This window comes from Coenobita brevimanus, chromosome 1, assembly GCF_032717465.1.
Source record: "Coenobita brevimanus isolate Jiangsu-jjx chromosome 1, ASM3271746v2, whole genome shotgun sequence".
In the NCBI taxonomy this organism is placed as follows: domain Eukaryota; kingdom Metazoa; phylum Arthropoda; class Malacostraca; order Decapoda; family Coenobitidae; genus Coenobita; species Coenobita brevimanus.
The window spans coordinates 16,151,519-16,178,956 of NC_136954.1; the positions used below are offsets into that span (position 1 = coordinate 16,151,519).

Sequence of the window (27,438 nt, forward strand, 5' to 3'; positions counted from 1 at the left end):
ACTCCCCTGGCAGTATCTTGTGTGTTGTGGGGACGGCTCAGTCTGCTGGTGTGGGTGTAGGTGTGGCAGTGAGTGTGGGAAATGTATAAATGATGCTGAATAGACATTGAGAACGGTATCTAAACCGTCCCAGCAACACACAAGATAATCGGCCGGTGGAGTGGACGACGAGTGTATACGGACCAGCGTGTATTACGAATTAGCTGACAAGGATGAAAAGGAGGAATGTATTCAGTGTTTTGTACATCTGGCGAAACAGAGGGATGGAAGGAGAGGAGATGAGGAGGGATTGAAGGACGGACAGATGGAGAGGGGAGGAGGAGGGATGGAAGGACGGAGGGATGGAGAGGAGAGGAGGAAGGATGGAAAGACTAAGGGATAGAGAGGAAAGGAAAAGGAAGACGAGGAGGAGGAGGAGGAGGAAGAAGACGAAAAAAAGAAGATGAGGAGGGATGGAAGGACTAAGGGATAGAGAGGAGAGGAAAAGGAAGACGAGGAGGAGGAGGAAGAAGAAAAAAAGAAGAGGAGGAGGAGGAGGAGGAGGAGGAAGAAAAGAAAAAAGAAAAAAAAGAGGAGGAGGAGGAGGACAAGAAAGGAGAGAGGGACGTGTGAAGAATGGCAGTAGTGAGAGGAGTGAGAGAGGGATCTGGGGATGAATGGGAAAATCGAGAAATCCATTTTGGTGAAGGGAGAAAGAAAGTATGTTAATAGCGATAAAATTTTGATGGTGATGGTCATGGTGAGGTTCAGCATAATGATGAGGGTACCTAATGGGGTAGGAGGAGGAGGAGGAGGACGAGGAGGAGGACGACGACGACGACGAGTAGGAGGAGGATGCATGGAAGAATAATGGCCGTACATTGAAATGATGTTTTTATTAGGGTACATCATATTATATGGCCCGACCTGGACCCCCTGAAGGTATAAACAGACAACATTTGCGTGTATGTATATCGTGCAGAGAGAGAGAGATGCTGATCAGAAGGAAGGAAGGAAGGAAGGAGGGAGAAAAGAAAGAAGTAACGAGGCAGAGATGATAATGGTAGGGAGGAGGGGGGAAGAAAGAGTGATGGGAAGAGAAGAAGCGTGGGAGGGAAGAAGGTGGTAGGAAGGGAGGAAGGGGAAAATGGAGTGTGAGGATGGGGAGGAAGGAAGGAGAAAAAGACGGAAAGAAGGAATCGAAGAAAGATGGAAGGAAGGAAGGATGAGGGAGGAAGGAGCCGAAGAAAGATGGAGAAAAAGTAGGAAGGAAGGAATGAGTGAAGAAGGAGCCAAAGAAAGAAGGTGGGTGGGAGGGAGGGAAAGGAGGTGCGCTGGAGGGAGGGGCGAGAAGGATGGGAAAAGAGAAAAAGGAAATACTGTAGGAGGGAGGAAGGAGGAGGAAGATAGGGAGTATAATGGAGGAAGGGGAGGGGAAAAGGATGGGGAGGAGGAGGAGGGAAGGGAGGAGGACGCATGGATTGGGAAGGGGGAGTGTACCTTTTATTTAGGGGGGTGGGGCGCTCTTTGTTATAGGGGAGGTTGTAAAAAATTTAGCTGTTCTATAAGTACTAAAAGTCAAAGACAAGGATAGTAAAGTAAGCCGCTGCAGGAGGAGGAGAGGGGGGAGGGGAGGAAGAAGGAGGGAGGAGGGATGGAGAGAAGGAAGAGGGGAGAGGGGAAAAATGAGTGATCGTAAAAATGAATGGCCAGAGGAGAACCGTGATGAGAGAGAGAGAGAGAGAGAGAGAGAGAGAAAGAGAGAGAGAGAGAAATTGAAGACCTTAACCCTATCTTACGACGCCTTTTTTAAAAAGTATTATCGCTTCCTCAAGATTATTGTTATTATCCAGCTTAGGAATTCTCGCATATAGACTAGGTAAATAATTAAAGCTATCTCTAATCCCTAAGTTCAAAAAGTCTCACATCGTGAAGAAAATCGTCTGGAGATTGCAAAAGCGAAATCGAATGTCGTGCTCTTACCGAATGGGTCAGCCTCTTCACTGTTAACCTCTTTTCTTCCACTCCTTACCAACCTCATATGAAGACGATTTTTCTGTATTCTTGCAAACACTGGACGGCTTTACACAACTTCGGAGAGACTTTTAAGAACCATGAGTGTTAGTTATGGCCTCCATGAACCGCTTCGCTACGAGGCGTCTCCCCTATATCAAACTGAATCCTCTCGTACAAGGAAAACATGAAAAAAAAAAAAAAAGATTGGCACATGAGTGAAGAGGTTAATCAGAGTACCTTCAAGCGAGTTTATTAAGATTTATCTGTTTATTTATCTCTATGTGTGTCTGTCTATCTATCTATCTGTGCATCTCTGTCTGCCAGTCTGTCTATCTATTTTTATATCTCTGTTACTAAGGTGGTTATCAAAGGCTGTAGCTGACTCCTCCAGTTGAAAGAGGCTCTTTTAAGCTGCATAAATACGCCCGAAGGGAGCAAAGAAAGATGAAAAAGACTTCATCATAGGTAAAGGATTAAGAAAATAATAGGAAGGATAACGGTGAAGAAAAAAGGAGGAGGAGGAGAGATTAACGGGGGAAATGATGGAGAGAAGGTGGGAGGAGAGAAGAGAGATGATAAAAGACAAAGGAGGAGCGAAGACAAGAATGAGAGAGGTTGGAGAGAAGGAAGAAGGATGTTAAGAGAGAAGAACAACATAAGAACATAAGAAGAGAGGATAACTGCAGTAGGCCGGTTGGCCCATGCTAGGCAGCTCCTAGAAGAGTAACTGAACTACTAGAATGAGATAAGGATAGCAAAGAAGAAGGCTCTCCCCCCGCCCTCCAAACCCTCCAGCCGAAGCCGGCAGGAAAAAGTCAGAAAGAACACCACGCCGTATAGAAAAACTGGCGTGGACATTTTACAGGAAAGTGTGAAAGGAGAATAGAGACTATCATAGTGTAACCTGAAAAGAAAATTTATTTTTTAATTAGTATTGGTTATAATATTTTCTTTATTCTATATCCACCCCTTATTTGTCATATGCTTATCTAGCCTATGCTTGAAACTCTCAATGGAAGAGGCAGCAACTACTTTACTAGGTAGCTTATTCCATTCGTCTACTACTCTATTACCAAACCAATTTCTACCGATTTCCTTACTGAAACGGAATTTTTCTAGTTTGAAACCATTATTTCTAGTTCTATCCTGTATGCTCACTTTAAGTACCTTGCTAATATCTCCCTTATTTATACCATTCATCCACTTAAAAACCTCAATTAAGTCTCCCCTTACTCTACGCCTCTCTAGCGAATGCAGACTTAGTCTTTTCAGTCTGTCTTCATATGACAGGTTCCGGACGTCATGTATCATTTTAGTCATTCTTCTCTGTACATTTTCTAACGAATTAATATCCATTCTATAGTAAGGACACCAAAATTGTACTGCGTAGTCTAAATGTGGCCTTACTAATGCTAGATAAAGTTTCAGTATTACTTTAGATGATCTATTGCTCACGCTTCTCGAAATAAATCCTAGGACCCTATTTGCTTTATTTCTCGCATTAATGCACTGTTGCCTAGGTTTAAGGTCGTTACTAATCATAACTCCTAGATCTCTCTCGCATTCCGATTTGCTAATTTCTTTGTTATCTAAGCTGTATTTAGTATCTCCAATGGTCTTGCCTACGTTAAGTACTTTACATTTTTCAACGTTAAATTCCATTTGCCAAGTTTTAGACCATTTGGACAATGTATCGAGGTCTTTTTGTAAGTAATGGCAATCGTCAGTCGAGTTAATGATACGCCCTATTTTTGTATCGTCGGCAAATTTGCTGATTCTGCTATTGACTCCTAAGTCTAGATCATTTATATATATGATAAATAATAAGGGACCGAGTACTGAACCCTGTGGTACACCGCTAGTTACAGATCCCCAGTTCGACTTAGTTCCATTTATTAATACTCTCTGCTTTCGTCCTTTCAGCCAGGATTCTATCCATTTTAAGATATCGCCGTCTATACCGTGTGCTCGAACCTTTCTAACTAACCTTTCGTGTGGGACTCTATCAAAAGCTTTACTAAAGTCCAGATAAATAACATCGTAAGCTTTATCGCTATCTACTGCCTCATAGACCTCCGAGTAGAATGACAACAAATTTGTGAGGCAGGATCGTCCTTGCCTGAATCCGTGCTGACTTTCGTTTATAAGATCAAATCTTTCTAAGTGTTCTCTAATCTTATTTGCCAAAATTGACTCTAACATTTTTCCTACTATTGACGTTAGGCTTATCGGACGATAATTCGACGCAGCTGATTTATCACCCTTTTTAAAGATGGGCACTACGTTTGCGGTTTTCCACGCCTCTGGAACTTCTCCTGAACTTAAAGAGTCATTAAATAACGTTAAAAGTGGCTGACATAATTCTTCTTTGGTTTCTTTTATAATTTTTGCATATATATCGTCCGGACCTGGCGATTTTTGAGGTTTTAACTTGTTAATTTCTTTCAATACGTCCTCCTTACTAATGGTTATTTTACTAAGAATATTTTCCGTATTCTCATGGTAAATATTTGCTGCTTGTGGGACCAGGCTTAGATTTTCCTTGGTGAATACTGATATGAAATAATTATTTAGGATGGAGCACATTTCTTTATCTTCACTGGTAATGTCACCTGATTCTGTTCTGAGTGGTCCTATCCTATCTTTATTTTTCGTTCGGTACATTTGATAAAAACCCTTGGGGTTTACTTTTGATTCACTTGCAACCTTAATTTCATAACTTCTCTTTGCTTTTCTTATCTCCCTCTTTACTTCTCTATTTAAAATTGTGTACCGGTTACGTAAGTGTTCCTCTCCACGTTTTATTTTTCTATATATTCCTTTCCTTTGGCCTATGAGAGATTTTAATCTGTTGTTTAACCATCTTGGTTCTGAATTGTTAGTTCTAAACGGTTTTGAAGGAATATATCTATCTTGGCCTCCGTATATTATATTTATTAACTCGTTATACTTCTCACTGGTCGAACGTCTGTGTGGTACTGGAGCTGAGTTAATTTCCGTCACCTGGACTACATTCCTATCTACCACCTCCCCCCTCACAGACACCTGACGGACGTCCCCACGTGCTTCCTGCGCCTGACCTATGACCTGGGGATCCCCACTAACCTGACATTCCCTCAAATAGCTAATCTCCCTGTGGAATACCGTTCGAAAATAAGCTCTTAAGCCATCGAAATCTCCTAGACGAAAATTAGGAACGGTGGAGGTATTTTCAGTGGAACAGACATCCCAAATAAATTTGAACTTAATTTCTTCATGATCGCTATTACCAAGTCGTCCACCAACCTCTATATCGCTAATGATATTTTCTTTATTAGCTAAAACCAAATCTAGTATATTATTACCTCTGGTGGGCTCTCTGATATACTGATAAAGGAAATTATCCTGTACTACCTCTAGAAATTCCTCTGACTGCATCTCCTGTCTGATTTCTCCAATCTATCCTTGGCAGATTAAGGTCCCCAACAATTATTACTAAGCTGGACTGTGATGCTTTCCTAATTTCCTCCCAGAGGTATTTACTATCAGCTCTACTTAATTTTGGAGATCTGTAAATTGCTCCTAAGACTAATTTCTCCCTATTGTTACTAATTTCAACCCAGACACTTTCTGTGTCCCTATTTACTTTAATGTCTGCTTTATTGTAACAGTTTAATGAATCCTTTACATAAATAGCTACCCCTCCCCCTTTCTTCCCTGACGGTTTGACACAAAAATATTATAGCCTTTTATCTGATATTCTGCTAAAAATTCTCGAGTGTCTGTATTCATCCAAGTTTCACTAATAACGGCAATGTCTATTTTCTCTGTACAAATTAAAGCCCTCAGTTCATCCATTTTATTACGTAAACTCCGGCTGTTTGTGTAGTACACTTTCAGATTATTACGAGTAGTTATGCCTTTACCTTGGCATTTACTGTTATTTATTTTATTACTAACTGGGAAACTCTTTACTTTACTAATATAACAATTTTTTGTACTATCGCTTATCGCCCTTCTATCATCGCTTGTTCTATCATCTATCATCGCCTGCTCAATTTGAGGTGCCTGAGTGGATGTATCTACACTATTGGTTGAACTTTTGTTCTTAATTTTGCAAGTATCGATGCATCTATCCAAACATGGTAATAATGATTTCTGACAGTAGTTGCTGCATCTTCCTGTACACCTACTTCTCAATTTCGAAAAAATCCCTCCAACTCCCTATCTATCATTCCAGCTAAAACAGTAACTCCTTGCCTGCTAAGATGAGTCCCATCCCAACTATACAAGGCACTTCGTCCATAAAACCGGTCCCAGCTGTCTATGAAAGGTATTGCATTATCTTTGCAATACCTTTCAAGGCGGCAATTAAACCCTATTGTGGGAGGAGGGAAAGACTAGAGAAAGTGATGAAGGGGGGAATAGGGAGAGCGAGAGAGAGGGGGGGGGTGGAGGGTAATCTGACGTGATGGGGGTTGGCTGGCATTTTCCTTCCACACCATTAATACACACAGCTTTACCCCCAGCTGGTCCCCAAGCCACAATATTGAGCAGTGGCGCTGTATTGACTCCTTAGGCTTCGTTATTCACACCCACGACACACCAAGGACACCGCTGATCCCACACCAAGCCGCCCTCCCTCATAGCCCTCCCCTCCGTAACAACCTCCTGAGCCCACCTATAAACTCAATCTTTGGTTTTTTTATTTATTTTTTTTACCTGACAAAGATCCATAACCTCTCTCAGGTCAGTTGATGACTAGGTGTAGGTAAATTGGAGGTTAGATTTGATTAGTTATCAAGGAGACTCATTTCACCACATAACTAAGAGTCGCCAATTTCAAAGTACCACCGTTTGGCTTGTAAGATACGATAGTGGCTCAATTCAGTCAGATGAAAGCAAACAGGCTCTTATTACTTGACACATCCACATATTTTTAAAAACCTGCTACCCCAGAACCACAAATTATCCCTTGCCTCTTTCCAAAGCTCACCTACACGCTTACCCATCGATAGAAACCACCTCATTATTCATCTCTAAACCTCATACACTCATACACACTCACATTCACATTCACTTATAAACATTCACCTGTCCCCCTTTTTAACCCAGTGGTGTGTTCTTTTGTTATATTTTCCTACCTTTAGGCTCTTTCGTTAAGCTTAAAAAGGATGTTTAGTAGAGAAGGAGTTTATGAAGGCTATAACTTAACTACATCAGTGTGATAAGCTCTTCTGAGCAAAACGATCTGGTTACAGGAATAATGCGAAAAATTGTTGTGTGGTTTGAAGGTGTTAAACTCTGCCAACCAACTTCAAAATTCACTCACATACAGTACATCCAGAAATCACTTATCCACCCACCTGTCTCTTTCCAAAAGCCACCTACTTATTCATCTTTAGAGCTCTTTAACTATTTCACCTCAGCCTACCTTTGAGGACCCTACCAACCAACATCAGAGCCCTCCTGTCCACTAATTGCCACTGCCTCCGTATTATATCCCTGCCAGTCAGCCTCAGAGCTCTCCTTTCCACTAATTCACATCCAAAGCTCACCCAGGCCTGTATTCTCCTAAGCCTGAGAGCACCTCATCTTTGCTTCTGTATTTCTGTATTTGGCACAGTAACACCTTCAGTCCATCTGTCCACACACTCCCGATCTCTCCATTCACCCCTTCCCCATCCATTTCACTCATCCGTCTACACAGTTCCCATCCACAGACCCTCTCTTCATCGATTCTATTTGTCAGCCCATCCACACATCCACTCCCCAACCACCCAAAAGTTCCCCCATTCACAGTACTCATCCACCTACCCATTCCCTATTCATAGTACCCAACCACTCCCCATCCACACCACTCGTCCATCCACCTTACCACTATCCACTGTTGGCAATCATTTTCTTTCCCTCTTCCTCCTCCCTTCCTTCATTCCCTTCTCCTCCACTTTTCCTCCCTCTCCCCCAGCCCTCCCTCCCTCCTCCTGCCTTTCCGTCCTCTCCTCCAGCCTTCTTTCCCTCTCCTCCAGCTTTTCTTCCACCTTCCTCTCCGTTCCTCTCTTTCCTTTTCCCCTCTTCTCACTGTCGACGCCCACTAGTCTTACCTCCTCTCCTCCCATCTCTCACCTAGCTAGCCTCCCTCCATCCCTTTCACTTTCCATCCTTCTCTCTCCTCTTCCTTTCTCTTCCTTCCCTATCAACCTCACCCTTTCATAACTTCTTTCCTTCCACCTCGTACATCCTTCCTCCATTCCTGTCAGCCTCTCTCTTCCTTCCTCATCTGCTTCCCTTCTTTTCATCCTCTCTGCCAGCTTCCCTCTCTCCTTTATCGGTTTCGCTCCTTTTCTCTCCTTGGCAGCCTCCCTCTCTCCCTTCAGCCCAGTTAGACTCCCTCTTTCTCCCACTCCAGCCCTGTTATCCTCCCTCTTTCTCTTCCTCCACCCCTGTTATCCTCTCTCTCTCTCTCTCTCTCTCTCTCTCTCCAGCCATGTTAGCCTTCCTCCGTCTCTTCCTTCCCTCCCTTTGAGCGTTCCTCTCTCCCTCCTAACCTTCCTCCCTCCATCCACCCTGGCCTTCCTTCCAACCTCCCTAAATCCGTCCATCCTACCCTCCTCTTCTTCCCTTCTCCCTGCCTTTCCCCCTCAGCCTCCCTCCTTTTCTCCGTCGCAGCCTCCTTCTCTCCCTCCATCTTAAGTGTTATTAATCACCCACGTTATCGGTTTTTATCCTTTTTTCCGGGAGGTTCGGTCGTTTATGCTCCATCGTGGTCGCCACGGATGTGCTCTTGTCCTTCACACAGAAATAACGTGAAGCAGAATAATTTTTGTTTATATTTTGTTTGTTGTTCTTCGTCTCTATCGTGGTTTTGTTTGTTTTTTCTCCGTTATATCGCGTTTTTTCGTTTTTATCGTGTTTCATAGTTTTTTGTGCATCAGTTTTTTCTTCGTTTTTATTGTAGCTTTGTTTGACAAGGTGGAACGATACTGTTAATTCCTGCCTCTGTGTGTGTGTGTGTGTGTGTGTGTGTGTGTGTGTGTGTGTGTGTGTGTGTGTTCATATTGAATCTCATGAACGGCTTGAGCTATCAACATGAAACCTTCAGGGTATCAAGATATGGCCAAAAATCTTGGCTGAGTTCGGGCACTTGGGGTCAAGGTCAAGGTCATCAAAATGGCTGCCAAAGGTCAACTATTTTTTATTGCACGCCTTTAGCACCATAATATCTCTTGAACGGCTTCAGCTATTAACATGAGACCGTCAGGGTATCAAGGTATGGCCAAAATCTTGGACTTGGCCAACAGCATATTCTGGTGGGTGATTAGCATTCGGCTCCCGAATGCTTCGCTTTCATTTTTTTTTTTTTTTTCGTTTTTATCGTGGGGTTACTTGTGTTTCTCTTTGTTTTATTGTTGTTTTTTTTGCTTTTTTCGTGGTGTTTGTCTTTTCTTCGTTTTTATCGTAGTATTGTTTGTTTTCGTTCTTTATTGTGGTTTTACTTTGTTATAATCATGGTTTTGTTTGTTTTCTTCATTTTTATCGTGGTTTTGTTTGTTTTTCTTCGTTTATAGCGTGGTTTTATTTGTATTTTTACCGTGTTTTCGTTTTCATCATGGATTTGTCCGTGTTTTACCTTGAGACTCTCCTTTTGATAGTTCATGCTCCTGTCTTGGTCGCTTAGAATTTATTTTCGTCGTTTACAAGGCTGATGAGGGACGCCTGCCCGTGGTGGCACCGATATAGCTCTGCTACCTAAATATACAAACCATCGTTAACTCTTTCTCCTCTGTAGGAAGGAAGGTGGGCTGCCCAGATTCAGCGTGCAGTTCGCTTAATTAATATTCATAAGAGCCTGGGGTTACAACAACAAATAAACAACAGCTACAACTAACCTGACTTTAATGTTTGAGCGTTTTTGTTGGGTGTTGTGTGTGTGTGTGTGTGTGTGTGTGTGTGTGTGTGTGTGTGTGTGTGTGTGTGTGTGTGTGTCTTTTTATGGGGTCTTTGCTTTCTGTTTTTTAGCTGAATTCGGGTTTCTTACCAATTACGTAATTTTTTATGATTTTCAATATAATTTTCTCAATATTTTTTTAGATTTATTGCCCAATTGTTTATTCTCCATTTTTGTTGTCTGTTTTTATGTATATTTAAGTTTTTGTAATTTGTTTTGCAGTCTCCATACTTTATGATATTATTTCCATTTCTTATGATTTGTTTTAATTATTTGTGCATCATTTTTTTCTTGAATTATTTTTTATTTATTCATATCTTTTAGTGTAAATTTCCTTCACCTTTCTTCCTTTCTGTTTCTTATAATTTAATTTTGCTTTTAACGATGTTTCCACGTTTCCACATAAGAGCTTTTTTAAACATTTTTTCATGTTTTTATAACTTTCTGCCCCAGTGAGGACCGCCAAATCCAGTGTGTGTCCCTTTCTGTCACTCGCTGTGTCACTGTACCTTTCCAAAGGACGAGTCTCTCTCTCTCTCTCTCTCTCTCTCTCTCGCTCGCTCTCTCTCTCTCTCTCTCTCTCTCTTTCTCAGCTTCCTCCTTCACAGTCATTCCATCGTCCCACCCCTTGTCTGCCTCCACCTCCCCTTTCCCCCCCCCAGCTGTCATCGTGAATTTAGCAGCGTGTCGTCAGTGGTCGTGCTCAGAATTATGTCGTGCCGAGGTGGTCATTGCGTCAGTCGTTCCCTTCCATCCCTGGCGACATTTTTAGCTCCTTCCCACCGTATTCCGTATTTCCTTATTTAACTCTTGACACCAAGCGACTTACTGTATTTAGATGGACCTCTCATAGCAAAGGATTGATAAGCATTTCCCATTATCTCTTTTTGTACGGTGATGTGTTTGCTTTCCTCGCCACCAGCCGACATTATTTAACATAGGACAGACCTTTAATGTGTGTGTGTGTTTAGATAGATAGATAGATAGATAGATGAATATGTAGAGATAAAGATCTGTGAAAACAGTAAAATGTTATGGAGTCCTGTCTGCCCTGCAAATTAATTTACACTTTAGATGGATATAGATAGATGGAGAGAGAGAGAGAGAGAGAGAGAGAGAGAGAGAGAGAGAGAGAGAGAGAGAGAAACTTTGAAAATAGTATAATGTTGAGTCTTCATTGTTCTCCAAATCGATTAACCCTCTTCTGATAAATAGATAATAGATAGATAGATAGATAGGTAGATGGATTGATAGTTAGATTGGTATATAGATATAGTCAGAGATCTGACGAAATAGTAAAATGTTATGGAGTCCTCTCACTCTTCACTCTCGCATGCTCGGGACAACCATTTTTATTTCAGCCAATGCCAGACGTCTTTATTGAGCTAGGAGTGAGTCACAGGAGCCTGAGAGTTAAGATGCCAGCTGAATACAGACCCCCAGCATCATGTCTTGTCCCAGCACCAACATGAACCCGGGTCTTGTCAACGGGTCTGTGTCTCTCTCCGCCAACACAACCTTCTGTATAATTCTCCCATTCACCAACTCCGGCCACCCTCTTCACTTTATGCTATTATGGACTTAGGTCTGTATTCTGGGTAGCACAGGAGGCTTCGTAGCTCCTCTTCCTTAGCGATTTATTTTTGTACACCACATATATCGTTTTTATATCGGCATAGTTGGCATCGATAATAGTCACGAGGATATTGGGATTTTTTATATTTTATGTGCAGAGTAAGTCGCTAAGAAGAAGTGTCACGAACTAACCAAAGATGCTTGGGCCCGGATTCTCGTCGGCTAAGGAAGCTCCCAAACACCCTTTCCTGAGCAACTTATTTTGCTTGTCACACTTTAATGACCATATCCGTGTTACGTAAAGCATTCTAATATCGCCATTCTCTGCATTGATAACGAAAAGGACGTTAACCAGCCATTCCAAAAATAAATCACTAAGGAAGAGGTGCTAAGGAATGCAACCCTGTGATATGACAAGATAACAAAAGTCACGGTATCATCCCTTTCCCTGTCATTCACTACTTTGCATTATATTTCCCCCAGCGACAGGTAGTGTACGTGCCACCTTCATTCCCGTGGCCCTTTTTTATTTTATCTTCTTTAAATGAATTATTTTATTCAGTATAGGTGAGACTTTTAACTTGAAGATTTAGATAGCCTTAGTTATCCCTTTGACTCCTACATCTCCGTCCTGAGTTGTACAAATTTGTACAGATGTAGCTTGAAATAAATAGAATCGTCACGGGACTAAGTAGGTCAGCTGTACACGAGGGAAAAGTGGTTCATCAAAAATGTTAAAATCTGTCACGAATAACATTTTCTCCAAGTAACAAAGTAATTGGTTTCTTCAAGCGTACGACAGGTTATTTTATTCATCTCTTAGAAACATACCAGTCAAGAGGTCTAAGGCTGTAGTTTAAGCGGTCACGGTCACTTCCTAGCACTTCTTTTTTAGCGACGTATGCTGCACACTGCGCCTCGATGTTCTCATTTTTTTTTTTTTTTTGTTGATACAATGTCGATATGTTAGCGATATAAAAAGCATACCAGCAAATAATGAGTCGTAATATGCAAAATAAATCGCTGAGGAGGAGATGCAACAGAGCCTCCTCGGCTACCCACATTGCAACCCGTCAGGTGGTATTCACGTCAGCTTAGGTGGCTCTCAAGCACATCTATCTTAGTGATTTATTTTGCATATTACACCTGGATAATCACTTGTCTGCAATTTACGCATCCTTGTTGGAAGGACGCAAGTGAAGGTTGAGAGGAGTGGAAGAGAGTTGTTTGAGAGGACTAAAGATTAGGATAAGAGGGAGATGGATAGAGAAAGAAATGAATGGAGAAAATGACTGGAGGAGGAGGCGGCAGAGTTACACAGAGGTCAAGGTGCTTCTTCCACACAGACCTTACTTACGTTGAGAGACGGAAAGACAATATTCTCCAACCAAGGATGGGCGTCGAGGAAGGAAGGGGTTCATGAAGGGTTTATACGATAGAATCGCTTAAGTTCGAAGAGTTTGTTTTAAGCTGAATAAAATCGTCTGCGGAACACCTGAGGAGCGACCTGGACAAATGGCTCTGTGTGTGTGTGTGTGTGTGTGTGTGTGTGTGTGTGTGTGTGTGTGTGTGTGTGTGTGTGTTAATCTCTCTCTTTATCTATTCCACGTCTTATACCCTTTCTTAGTCAATTGAATGTCCTTTGCGGTTCATAATTACTCGTCTCCTTTATTTGTCGTACATACATGTAGTTAACTTTTAAAATTACCACATTCCTCTGCCGTTATCATTTTCTACCTTGTCACAAGGCTTTTGTTGCCTGGCGGTAGATTATTTACTCATTCATTCGTTAATTTTTTTCTCTCTTTCAGATGGGGACGTGGAGCGACACACGAGGACTGGAAACAGTGGCGGTCAAGCACACGAGCCACATGACTGACCGGGTGATGGCTGACAGATCTTACATCGTTACATCCATACTGGTGCGTCTCTCTCTCTCTCTCTCTCTCTCTCTCTCTCTCTCTCTTTCTCTCTCTCTCTTTATGAATAAGGACTTTTATATAAACGAGTATTAAACAGTTGAAAAATCAGTGTGATCCCATGTTCCTTGGGATAATATAGCGGCGCCGTTTTCTCTCATTACAGGAAAAGCCATTCTTGATGCTAAGGAAGGACGGTAACTACACTGGCAATGATCGTTACGAGGGATACGCTAAAGACCTCGCTGACCTCTTGGCATCCTTCCTCGGAATTAACTGTGAGTATATGAGTTTGGGGGCTTGTGCTGGAAAATAAGAAGGTATTAGAGGATAATGTAGTATTTCTGGGGTATCTGACGGTAAATTTCTGGGAATGATCGTTACGAGGGCGAAACTAAGGGTCCCGCTGACATCTTGCCCTGTTTCCACAGAAATATGTGGGAGTATTTGATTATTCGGTGTATTTGGGGGGGGGGGGAGAGAGTAAGTTAGAGAGCTTCGTATCTTTATCCATTCTTTTCCAAGAGGTATTTGTGTAAGCAGATTTCTATTCAACATAAATACTCCATCTTTTTGTGTTGGAGGTAGAAAAGACATAGGCTACTGATTTTTTTTTTTTTTTTTTTTTTCTGAGAATTCTTGGTTGTTTTTTTGCCTTCCATCTTACCAAAGATGTAAGGAAGTTACCGTAGTTGAAAAAATAAACAGTTTTGTGTTTTTACAATACAGGAGGGACTTTTGTAATTTTCAAACTCCATCATTCTGTAATACACTTTCTTTGTGGTGCTTCGCTTGAGATAGATACTGTTATGCTGGTAGGATTAGGCTAGTGTTTTATATCTGGAAATGCGAGGAAAATTATAGAAATTAAGTATTGTGGCATAGGATTAGGTTAATGTTTGTATCTTGAGATACAAGGAACACCCTGGAAATTTCGGAATGTCTGTTTTGTTTACCTTCTTTCCTTAGGAATTAGTTTATGTCATTATTGCTGTTCTGTATTTAAGTGCTTTATTGCATGGGAAAATGCGAGTTTTGTCCTAGGCTCTAGAATGTGCATTGTTGCATCACATTGTGAGTTCTCTCCTGGGCTTGAGAGTGTTCTGGGCTGCCAGGGGGGGAGGGGTATTTAAAAAGGACTTGACCCGCTATCAGTTAGCCAAGCGTGACAGATGGAATGGGTTGTGTGCATGGGGATCAGTTCGTGTTTAGTCAGTGGGACAGGGAGTAGCGGACCTTTAGTTTGCATGCTATTGCGGGTCGGTGAGCGAGAGTCAGACAAGTAGTGAGAGTCAGAGTCTGTAACAATCAGTGAGCAGTGAGAAAGTGCACAGTTAGTGATTCAGTCTGAGTTAGTGGTGGACGGACAGAGACAGAGTTATTGAATCAGACAGGGAGAGATAATCAGTGAAGGATGGGGTAGTCAGAGTTAATAAGGGAGTGTCAGCGAGTCAGTGAATGGAAAGTGAACGAGTAGTAATGAGTGGAGGACAGAGTTATCGTGGGAGAGAAAAGTCAGTGTTTTGCAAGTGTGCCTCACCCATGCCAAGAAGGAATAAAGCCCAGAAGTGTTCATCGGTCTTTCATTAACGTCGTAGCTTGTATACGCGTCGTTGTTGATGTACCTACGGTCCCAAAGGTTTAACAATATTTATGCATTTTTAGAGTCCTAGGAAATGTTTGCATTGTATGTCAGGATGGGGGAAGGTCTGGTGGTTGGTAACATGATGCGGTTCAGTTGCTAATATCAGATCGAAGTAGAATCGGCTCCAATGAGGACGAATTCTTCGGGGCGACCCTCTCACACTCTCTCCTTAGCTGCCCTCTGACACTTAATCAAATAGCTGTTTAACCAACAGTAATTGTTCCTTGAATGTTAAGGCGGTCACTGGGTGTGTAGGTTAGGAGATAAAAAAGGAGGGAGGGTTAGAACAATGTAAGGGGTGGAACAAAAAAAAAAAAGTACTCGATTTTAAAGTGTTGAAGTGGAAATGTCAGAAATAAAGAGATGTGTGTTAATGTTTTAGCTAACGTGGCCGCACTTTGGTATTATATTCATGAAAAATTCCTACCATTTTCTTTAGCTGAGGAAGTTTCTAGTTGAGCAAAAAGTTAATCGTGAGGTATCAATTCTTTGACTAGAAAAATTTCTTAGAGCTGAATATAACCGTCTTGTGATTGCCTGTGCAGAATAAATGAAAGCGTTTATAGATTGTGAAAGTGTTATTTTTGGAGACATATTCTTTCTTTACTGGCAGTTATTTATTATTATTTGTTATAGAGTTCGACGTGCAGGAGATATTTATTGTGCATTAGAGATTCCCTTCACTACAATGAGAAGGTGTTAGAGGGTAAAGTAGTATTTCTGGGGTATCCCACATAATTCTGAGGAAACAGGGCATCATCATCATCCCGTCTGTAACCTCAGACTATTTTGTTTAGTATAATGACTGGAATATCAGAGAGACAAGTGATTAAATTTGGATTAAAAAAAAAAAAAAGGCCAAAGGTCAAGGTCTGAAAAACAGTTAAAAAAGAAAACAGGTTGCCTTAGTGGAGGTATGGGCTGTCAGTGTTCTTGGATAATAATGGCATTTTTTTCCCGCTGTGTAGGGTTTCCTTTCTGTCACACAGTTATGTTATTGTATACGTGCTGCCTTCTTTCCTATTAATCTGTTTACTCACGCGTCTATTTCCCCCGAGACACATTGCAACGTGTTAAGGCTATATTGTATTTTCTCTTGATCACATCTTTGTTGTTGTTTCCTTGCCGATTTCCTCTTGTTAATGTGCAGTACTTAGCCACATTTTTTTCGTAGTTTCCCTTAGAAATTAAAAACTTTGAAGAACAACCGTGTCGCCCAGCAATTACATATAATCATATGCTCTTATTCATGCTGGCTTATTTATCTGTTAAGCTATTTACTCTCGGGTTTTTTTTTCGCAGATACATTGCAACTCGTGAAGGACAACAAGTACGGTGGCCAGAACGATGGCCAGTACGGTGGCTGGGACGGCATGGTGGGGGAGCTGGTGAGACAGGTCAGTGTTGCCTTAGTTTTGCTTCAGGTACCCTCCATTGGTTTTCTCTTCTCCATTTTCTTTTAACTCATTCTCTCACATGATGGATTTGTAAGTCTAGTCTTACATCTCCGAACTAAGTTTATTCAGCATACAACTAGTGGGATTATATTGCCGTCATTAACCTCGCTTTACAACAGGTCTCCCAAACGGTGAATAAAAATCTTCTAAAATGTGAGAGAGAGAGAGAGAGAGAGAGAGAGAGAGAGAATCCCCCCAGGTTCCTGTATAAATAACCTGCCACCAAAAATTATTCTTGGTGTGTTAGATTACTGACCTGCTTTTAAATGATAAAAAAATATATATATGATAAAAAAACACTTATAGATTTATTTGTTATAAAATATGCAACCTAATAATCTTCTTTGAAGAGGAAGAGGAAGCGTCAGTCAAGTTAGTCTCTCTCTCTCTCTCTCGCGATGCAGGGTCAGACAGAATTGACAAATTGGATGGGTGGATAGATAAATGAGTATAGATAGGTGTTTGAATAGATAAATAGATGTATTTACCCTGGGTCCATCTCACAAGCATTAGTCAAAACATTTCTCTTTGATGAGAAACCCAGAAATCTGATAACTTAAAACGTGTTATCATTGTATTAATGATAAATTATTTATGTGGTGTGTACTAAAGACCTTATTATTTCTACTACCGTGAACTATCATTATGGGGAATGTACAGTATAAATATATTGTTCGCAGAAATTTTTAAATTACCAATAGTAACGTGTTTAGATCATCATCATCGTAATGTATTTAGACCATCATCATCATCATCATCATCATCATCATTATCATCAACAACAACAACATCCCGCCCTTTTAACACCTGCAGGTGGGGTTAGGTTGGGTACAGCAAGCGAGGAATAGGAAAATAATACGTTTAGTCGGAGAACTAATCAGCAGTATGCCCAAAGAAGTGGGCTGCATACCCATTCATTCACCATGCAAATCCCAGGAATCCTTGCCTTAATATAAATAATGTAAAAATATATAATAACATAAGGTGATAATATATAAACTGTGAATTCAGCATTGTTTGTGACAGTTTGTGTAGAAAAGTACCCGGGTTATTCGTGACGAAGCCAACTCGAATAAACAGAGCCCCAGTTCTGAAAATATTCTATAGAGAATACGAAAATAATATAAAAATATAAAGCAATGAAATGAAATAGTAGTACATAATATATATAATACACAGAGATTCACATGTGTATAGACAATATATTTATCAGGGTTAATGGTGAAGATTACCTAATTTTTTAGTGTGGATCTAGTTTGTCATTTGTTTGGTGTACTCCGCTAGTGTGACCGTGAGCGTGAGTGAGTGGCCTGAGGTCAGTGTCCAGCTGTTTTAGGGAGAATGTGGCTGCTTTGTTTGACCAGGATATGATTTCACACTTGGAAGGTATTTATTTATTATGCATAGCTGCTGTTTACCGGTACATTTATGTTAGTCAGGAATTAGAACTGTTAGGGTGCTCGTTATACCAGTCTGGTAGTTAATCGTAATGATCCTATTGTGTAGTCCCAGTTACTACATTATGTAATTTATGTTTTTATACCTGTATAGATACGTGGAGGCATGTCTTAAAGTGCGAGGGTTAAATATTCTGTTGTAATGTAATATGCTTTCATTGGTAAGAGCTCGACTCAGGCTGTTGGTTCCTTCGGGGATGGAGATAATTGCATTACTCTCCTCTCAGGTGATACACAGCAAATGCGGAATCATTGGCTTTTGTTGGTCATTTATTTTGATTACCTCAATTTTCACTTTTATTATTTTTTTCATTTTTTTTTTTTAATTCAAGGAAGAAGGAACCAAACGTCAGGAGCCCACAAATTATTTCCTCCAAGAAAAAACAAAAACAAGATAACAGAGAGGCACTGCAATTTATCTGTTGTGCTAGTGATTTAGTCCGTTAACTGAACTTTAGTGTTACAATGCATAGCTGCAGCCAGGAATACCGTTCCACATCATAGACAATCCATCACCCACAACACTGTACTCAGAGGAATGTGTTGAGGTCTTGCGATCTCATTATTGGGTTTCGAGGGTGATCACTCAGTCTGCCTGTTATCACAGGCGAATCAACAGACTGGTGTCCGTAAAATACCTTTATATTGATTTAAAGTTATTTTCTGTCACTGTTTTGCCGTGTTTTTCTTTCTTCACGGAATGATTATGTGAAATCTTTCAGGTCGAAAGTTGTGGAAATGAGCTTAATTTACGGCAAGACATATCTTTCATCTGGAGACTCCTAATGCACTGAAGGAAGGAAATATGCACCGGTCAGTGTCAGATACTGCTGTGAAATAACACCCAGATGGAATGAGGAGACAGAGCAGAAAGGGGACGAGAGGAAGAAGATAGGAAGGTGGGAAGAGGGAGTGTAAAATGCCAAAAGAAGGAATAAAAGGAGGAGGAGGAGGAGAGTAGGTGGACAAGGAACAGAGAGATGCAGAGAAAGAGGAGGAAATGAGGAAGTGGAGGAGTTGGAGGAAGAAGAATGTAAGGGAGGAGGAGGAGCAAAATAACGGGGTAAAGGAGCAGAGGAAAGGTGAATAAGAACAGAAAAAACAGAAGAGAGGAAGGAAGAAAAGAAGTGGAAGGTAATGACGATAACAAGAGGGGATAGGAAAGATAAGAGGGGGAAAAGGAGGATCACTAATAAAAATAATGATAATAGTGGTAGGAGTAGTAATAATAATAATAATAATAATAATAATAATAATAATGAGAGGATGAGGCGGATAAACAGTAATACTGAAAAGAGGATATTAACTTAATTCCACCACAGCAACTTTGCTTGTCAACTAGAAACAGCACTATAAGGATGAGGAGGATGTCTGACTTCCTCGAACTGATGGAGTTAATCTAGACTGGATCTAAATCCACACTACATATGGTACGGTTTACCAGGTGGAACGTATGTCAAAATTTTGCGTGTGAAGATTTTTGGTAACTTACCCATGGTAAGGACAAGTAATTTATGAATGAAACCTCAGTCTGTATAAGGAGGGACATGACTGGCTGAAGAGCTGAGCATTGAGAAATATAAGTTCATCATTTACTGTACGAGTATATTCGTTAATGGCAGCCGCTATTGTGTTGTAATATAAGCTGTTCCGTGGACGTAATGAAATATGTAGTCTGTGGCAAATAAACAGGATATATCAGTGTGTGTGGTGGGGAGAGGAGGGGTTGTGTGTGAAAGTGAATGAACTGTTTGCGGGGTTGGTTGTGTGTGTGTGTGTGTGTGTGTGTGTGTGTGTGTGTGTGTGTGTGTAAAAAGGGGGGATGGTGACTCTGGAAAGTGTTGGGGGTTCGTGTATGTCTGTATTTCGGTAAAGAGGGTTGGTGTGTGTGAGGGGGGGGGGTATACTGGAGCATAACGCAAAACGGTTTGTGTATCAATTATCATTACTAATTATCGGCATCACAGAGAATTGTTAGCATCACGATACATTACTGTTATGATGCTGATGATGATTAATGTTTTTGTTTTTTCCATTTTGCTTCGTTTATTAAGGCTCCAACATACTTCTAAACTCATACATTTTCTCTGGACAACAGGAGGCGGACATAGCGATCGCGCCACTAACCATCACATCATCGAGGGAACAGGTAATCGACTTCACCAAGCCCTTCATGACCCAAGGCATCTCCATCATGATCAAGAAACCCACCAAGGAGAAACCCGGAGTGTTCAGCTTCATGTCGCCACTCTCCCACGAGATTTGGACCTGCATCGTCTTCGCCTGCGTCGGGGTTTCCATCGTCCTGTTCCTCGTCAGCAGATTCAGCCCCAGCGAGTGGAAGGTGAGTAGTTAGGGGAATGTGCTGGTGCGGTGATAGGTAATTTGGTGAGGGAAGGAACTCCTGTCTAAAAGGACGGCTGAGCCTCAGTGGACGGGCTGTCAGGTCTGCACCCATAGTCTCTCTCTCTCTCTCTCTCTCACACACACACACACACACACACACACACACACACACACACACACACACACACACACACACGTCACCACAACACTGCTAATAAAACTTTTCTCTGAACTTAGTATCGAAAGGCACGTAGGAAATTTCGTCAGCAAATATACCTCCAAGTATACACGTGGTCAGCCTCCTGGCACGTAAAACACAAAGGCTGGTTGTTGGTTGATGCGCCCTTCTGATTCCATTGCCATTATTCTACCACATTTTAACTTCTTCTCTGTTTGCGTATTATTATTTTGTTCTTGCTCCTTTCAGACGACTTTATTCAGCTTTGGGAGGGAAATCAAGCTTTAAAAAGGCACTAGGGACTGTTTCAAACCCCGTCAGTACAGATCATTTCGTCTAATAAAATCGTTTGGACAGAAGTTGCAAAAAACAGTACAGTGACATTTATGTTGACCTGTTACCAGATTTTTTAATTTGTTTAAGAATCTGGGCAGACTTTTCCGACCTTCATCCGTAATAGCTTTGTTACTAGTGAGGCTCCCCTAAGCTTAATAAAATAGTCTGGTGGTCGCAAGAATTAAATAATGAGCCATCGTAATCACTTGCAGCTTATTTTATCAGCTAACAGGCAATTATTTTCAGCCACAAGAGTTCAATAGGAGTTAATGGAATCAATGTGTGATGCTTGCAGATCGAAAGTGCAGCTCGTTATGGCAAGATAAGTTGTAAATTACTTACGGTAGCCGCAAATATCTTAAGAAACAGCTTCCCTAGTGTTAATATTGGGACTGTTTTTAATCGATATTTTCAGAACGCTAGGTACTGAGGACTGCTTGTGAACCCGTCATCTTAAAATATTGTACACAAGTTCGCTTATCTTACTTTTCAGGCATGGTCTTTGGCATGCTTCAGTAGGGTGTTCCGAATCAGCTTTGGAACACAGAGAAGTGACAGAGAGCTGAATATATTTTACACTGTGTACTTCGTTAATTTAACATTATTGGTACGTTTGGGATCTTGGGGATGCATCACACGGGTAAAGTACTATCTATTAATTAAGAAGCTGAATCCTAAAATCAGTCTTGCCAATAATGTTTCATGGTTTCATAGGGTCCGTATTCGATGTCCAGTGTTCATGGTAGTGCTTCATTGTTCCAGCGTGTGTGTGGCCAATCCTTTGTCGCCATTTCTTCATCTAAGCTCAGTTTGTTTATGAACCTTGTGCGGTGTAGATCTTTGGACAGAACTGTCTTGATGTTTTTCTACCCTAGTGAATGCAGTATTGTTTTGTTTTTGGCTTTAGTGGTTTATACTTCTTTATATTAAGTAATGGCTTAGTGTTATCCATTAAGTGATTACCGTTCCACAGGAATTTTCTGGTCTTGCAGATACATAGATATTTCTGCTAAAATTGTGAATATGATTAGATCTATCTATGCCTCTATTGCCAGGCGCCTTAATCCCGTAAGGGGTGGCCACAAACAAATCGCCTCCATGTCGCCCTGTCCCCCGCCATTTCATTGCCCTGCTGCCAGCTCACACCCCTCTCTCTCATATACCTCTCCACTCTATCCCTCCATCTCATCCTTGGCTTCCTTCTCCCTCTCCCCCTCTCTCCTCGTCAGTCTCTCACTCCATCCTGTTTGAGTAGATCCTGTTCTTAAATACATAAACGACCTTCTTCTAGGTTTGATTCAGAATATACCCTAAGATATCACAGAAGGCTCGCAAAAACATTGGTGTATAGTCGCGGTCATAATATTGTTCCACATTATAGCCGAATAATTATGGAACTCTTAAGTGACATTCTGAGAAATTATTAGGCTCCGAGTATAGTATGAGAGAGAGAGAGAAAGAGAGAGAGAGAGAGAGAGACGAGGCAAGTATAAGTTCAGGGACACTACTTATAACAATAATAATGATGATAATGATGATAATGATGATAATAATAATAATAATAATAATAATAATAATAATAATCCATCCATCCATCATCCAATCCTACATTGACCCATAATAATAATAATAATAATAATAATAATAATAATAAACGTAGCCATATCCAACCCTCTTCTTTTACTCGCAGGTGATAGAGATGTTCGGCAAGTCAGGTGTCAGCAACGACTTCAGCATCTGCAACAGTCTGTGGTTCACCCTGGGGGCGTTCATGCAACAAGGGGTCGAGATCTGCCCAAGGTGAGCTACAGGTACATAATTTTTTTTTTTAAATGCGAGGAAGAAGGAACCAAAGGCCGCGAGCCCGCAACTAGTTGTTCCTTCCAAGAGAAAAACAGAATACAAGAGAAAGCCAAATTCCAGATCCAATCATTTCGAGATGCCTGGACACACTGCGTTTGAAAGACTGGAGATCATAGGAAGCAGGACATAGACAGAGGGAGACAGTTCCAGAGTTGACCTGTTGCATAATTGAAAGACTGGGAGTAACGGTTAACTCTTGCATTAGAGAGTTGGACAGAAAAGGGATAAGAGTTTGCTGCTAGACGGATGCGTAGCACCCGTCGTAGAGGTGGAGGAATGCATGCAGACAGTTCAGAGAAGCAGATAGATACACCATACAGATAAGAACCGTATTTTATTCCTAGGAACTCATATATTAATGGAAAGACTTGCTCCTTGATTACAGGTGTACAAGGGTCACGGAATTCTGGCCCAAGCAGGTGAGAATTATGCTGATACACAGACCATACAGATATTATGGTTATTTCTCGGGTGTCTGGGTTTTGTGTTAGTAGGAAGACTTACTTGATAATTGCAGATCGAAAGAATCCTATATTTTTGCGGAACAGAGAGAGGGACAGACAGACACATACAAAGCTATGTTCTCTGGTTCACTTTGGGAAATTCATGCAACAGAGGACTGATTTTTATGCAAGTTACAACTGCAGTATTACGACGACCAGACAGAGTTTATGGCCTGTGTTTTTCTAGTTGGTCCGACATTAATATTTATAGATAGACTCCTTCATAATTATAAACATTTAAGAACCATAGCTAACGAGCAGTGAGAGTTAAATATACATCAGCCATACAGACTTAATGTACAGTCACCATCAAAAGTCCTGTCACTTGCCCTTCTCTCTGTGAACATTGAGAATCTGTGTGGTAAATCCGTAGCAGCAGACTTTGATGGCCTTATACTATAGTCGTGGCGCGTGACTCTGAGGTTGTCATTACCATGCTCTGGCAACCTACCCGTCAACAGTGCGTCCGATTTCGTGTATAATATGATACGCTTATGATTCGTGTATAATATGATACGCTTATGATTCGTGTATAATATGATACGCTTATGATTCGTGTATAATATGATACGCTTATGATTCGTGTATAATATATTAGTGTTTTATAATATTCGTTTATGATATGATTTGTATATAATATAATACGAAATCGGACGCACTGTTTAAAGGTAGCTTGCTGGGTGACGATAATGACAACCTCAGAGTCGTGCGCCGCGACTATACCAAGTTATCGATGTTGGTTGCTGCTGATTCACTGGACTGATTATCGAACCCCATGGAGAGAAAAAGCAGGAGAGGCGACAGGACTCCGGATGTTGAGTGTATCATATGTTTATTATTTTTTTATTTTTTATGTTCAAGTGGTTTTAACGTTTATAATGACTGGTGATTCCATGCTTGAGTATTGGACAGACTGACAGAAAAAGAGAATGTATGGCTGAATGGTGTGTGTGTGTGTGTGTGTGTGTGTGTGTGTGTGTGTGTGTGTGTGTGTATTATTCTGTGCGTGTGTGTGTGTGTGTGTGATTCTGTGCCCTCTCTCTCTCTCTCTCTCTCTCTCGTTGGCAGCTGGGATAAAATACAAAATTCGTAGTTTGGCGCCAAAGGATGATTAGATAACTTTGAAATTTTTTTTTAAAATCAGATTATTTCTGTACTTTAGGCTGTCCTGATAACTTTTTTCTTTGTTATCTCCAAGCAGTGATATTCAGCTCGAGAGACTTCGGATTGGAGTAGTTTTGATTTAGTTTCCATTAACCCGTCACGTCCCGAGGTTTTCCGCACCTCCGACATCCCCCAGTCCCGAGGTATTTTTGATTTTTTTTTTTTTTTGGCTAAAACCTTTGCTTTTGGTGAGAAACATCGAAAATTCATAGAGAAATCGCTCACCTGAGGTTTAAAGTGCCCAATACAGGTAGGAGTTCCTCCTTACCTGAGTGGGTTTTCTAACATGCTGGCACCAAAGAAAACGAGTTCTATGGGAGGGTAACTATTATATCCACTCATAAACGGTATTTATTTGTTTACTTGGTACGAATGTATATGTAGTATGACAGTATATTGGTTTTCAAGCAGTAATAAAGGCATTATAAGCATTGTTTCACTCACTAACTAATCACCATACCTGACCTATTTTTGCCACACTACCTGATCATTATTTCTGGCTGTTTCTTCTTCTAATGCTATGTAAACATTGTCCTCCACATTGTCATCGATTGGGGAATCACTCTGGCCCTGAATAACTTTACTAGCCAGGTCACTGGTAACAGGTCCTTTGCCAAGACAACGTGGTGAGGGGGGGAGGGGGGAGGTTATGCAGTGTAAGGCATTGTCCCTGCTTGGTATCTTGTACAGGAATAGAGGAAGGTGTCCCGTGTATACATACGAAAAATCACGTGCGAAAATTGAAAATTGTGCAAATTAGCGACCTTGCAATTGCACGACGTACTGGTACGTCGCCGGGACTGGCAAATGCAAATCGTTGCAACGTACCCATACGTCGTCGGGACGGGGCGGGTTAATTTGCCCAGTACTAGAAATCTATTTTTACTTTAATAAAACTGCATCGGTTTCCACCACGTCATTGCAGTGAAAGAGTCAACACTGCATGATTCTCTGTACCTCACGAAGAACCTCTCAGACTGGAAGACTTACGAAAAGGAAACAGATTCAGTCCTTTCAATCAATCATTTGTTTTCTGGTATTTCATTTACGCTGTTAGTAAATTACTTCAACTAAGGACGCATATTCTTCACCCGTCTGGTATCTTTCTCAGCACCTCTCCCTAAGGTTTCCTACACGAATCAACTTACCCTCCTCTTGTTTGCTATTTCTGTAACTTTATTATCAACATACTTTGCACCCATAACGTCGACCTATCTATCTGTCCATAACCAGACGCCATAATCTCGTAAGGGATGGCCATTTGTCTTTGAGTTGTTTTACGGGGAGGGGCACTAACCCCCTGTTAACCCATTTGCTGACATGTAGGGAACACGTTACATAGTAACCACCCACTGATGTAAACGGTTTCCTGAGTTACAGGAAACCATTTGGCTTGTCACTCAATGTAAAGCCACCTGAAAAGGAAAGAAGAGCAATAAAAAGTGACGGGAGAGATGGGAGATATAGGAAGAGAGGAGGGGCAGACACAAAAAAAGCAATGATAATGATAAAGGTGAAGGCAGAAGCAGACAGCACTGCATAACGTACTAGTACAAGAGAGTAAAACAAGAGTATGCGGAATAAATCATTCAGAAAGTGCTGCGAAGCCAAGGACGCTACCTAGACCTCGGGAATAGGATGCACGTCTGTCAGTGAACAGTATAATGAGGGCTGTGTCTGACTCTCACAAATAGAAAAATCTCTCGAAAGCCTAATACTGTACATTTATTTGGTGGTAGCAGGGGTAAAATGTAAGAGGCCACCGTCGTGAAGTGGTTAGCCCTCCAATATCATGACTTTGGTATTCTTTATGTTGACACCAAATGATTTGTGCAATTTAAGCAGGACCTTTTGTGGGAAAGGGGTTAATGAAGTTTTAATTCTCGTATCTTACCTCTTCACTTCGAAAAACCTCGCTTTAGTTTAATAAAATTGTAGGTGGCAAGAATGTATTATAGAAGACGATCTCTGGCTTAAATGGCCTCTCTGACACCGCCATTCCCTCACAGATCTCTCTCCAAAACTTTCCCCTTCACAGAATATAACCTCCACCACTGCTCACCTTCAAGGTCGCTCTCGGGCCGTGTCATGGGGAATGCATTGTATTTCTTTACGTTAATCATCATCCATCAGCAACAACTATACTCCTTTTAAACACACATTCCTTCCCTCATAGATTACTTCACACCTCACAGAGGCCAAAATAAACTAAAAAACATCTGCTGACGTAGACTGTCCGATCATGTAGGTTGGTATAAAAAAAATAAAAAAAAATTATTCTCTTTGTGACCAATCCGTTACTCAGTGGCAACTACATTGCGTGTGGCAGTAAGAAAAAGTTTATGTAGAGCATGGCCTATGAAGCGAGACATACTTACAGGTTTATTGTGACCAACTCGATCGGAGAGTTTGCGTCTGAATACGTTCTGTTCCTGCCTCAGTGTAAATGTACAGTACCCTTACCCCTCACAGAATTGTGCATCCACCACTCCTGTCCTTTCGCATTGCTGTCGGGCTGTGTCATGGGAAGTTTGTGGTGGTTCTGTATGCTGATCATCATACTCATCATCCATACACCTTTTTCACACTTTCCATCCCTCACAGCTCTTTCCACACCTCTTACTCTCACAGAATATTACCTCCATCACCACTCACCTTGCAGATCGCTGTCGGGTCGTCTCGTGGGAAGTGCGTGGTGGTTCTTCACGCTAATCATCATCTCCTCGTACACCGCCAGCCTGGCCGCCTTCCTCACCGTCGAGAGGCTGGTCACCCCCATCAACTCTGTGGACGATTTGGCCAGTCAGACTGAGGTGGAGTATGGCACGCTCCAAGGGGGATCATCCATGAAGTTTTTCGAGGTAAGCCAATGTTTTTTTTTCTTTCATATATTATGACTTAGTTAATTGATGGTAAATAAAAAAAGAGGTTTAAGCTTTACAAGTGAGTCTGTCAAACTTACTCTTTCTATGGAATCGAGTTTTGTTGAAGACGACTGTGTGTGTGTGTATGGGGGGGTGGGGTTTCAGATTATTTCTGGTTTGTGTATTAATCCCAGTTGGTTTAATTCCTT

At 41.2% G+C, this 27,438-nt stretch overlaps 1 protein-coding gene across 1 annotated transcript in view; it reads left to right on the forward strand.

Moving 5' to 3' along the window:
• The window catches only part of LOC145391393 (glutamate receptor 1-like), a 132,654-nt gene that overhangs the window by 104,389 nt on the left and 827 nt on the right, over nucleotides 1-27,438 (forward strand). The window contains exons 9-17 of the mRNA XM_080266034.1: nucleotides 13,309-13,419; nucleotides 13,583-13,694; nucleotides 16,364-16,458; nucleotides 17,803-17,815; nucleotides 19,420-19,472; nucleotides 20,074-20,319; nucleotides 21,329-21,442; nucleotides 22,526-22,635; nucleotides 27,028-27,226. Coding sequence (XP_080122160.1) covers nucleotides 13,309-13,419; nucleotides 13,583-13,694; nucleotides 16,364-16,458; nucleotides 17,803-17,815; nucleotides 19,420-19,472; nucleotides 20,074-20,319; nucleotides 21,329-21,442; nucleotides 22,526-22,635; nucleotides 27,028-27,226 — 1,053 coding nt within the window. The remainder of the gene's footprint in view (nucleotides 1-13,308; nucleotides 13,420-13,582; nucleotides 13,695-16,363; nucleotides 16,459-17,802; nucleotides 17,816-19,419; nucleotides 19,473-20,073; nucleotides 20,320-21,328; nucleotides 21,443-22,525; nucleotides 22,636-27,027; nucleotides 27,227-27,438) is intronic.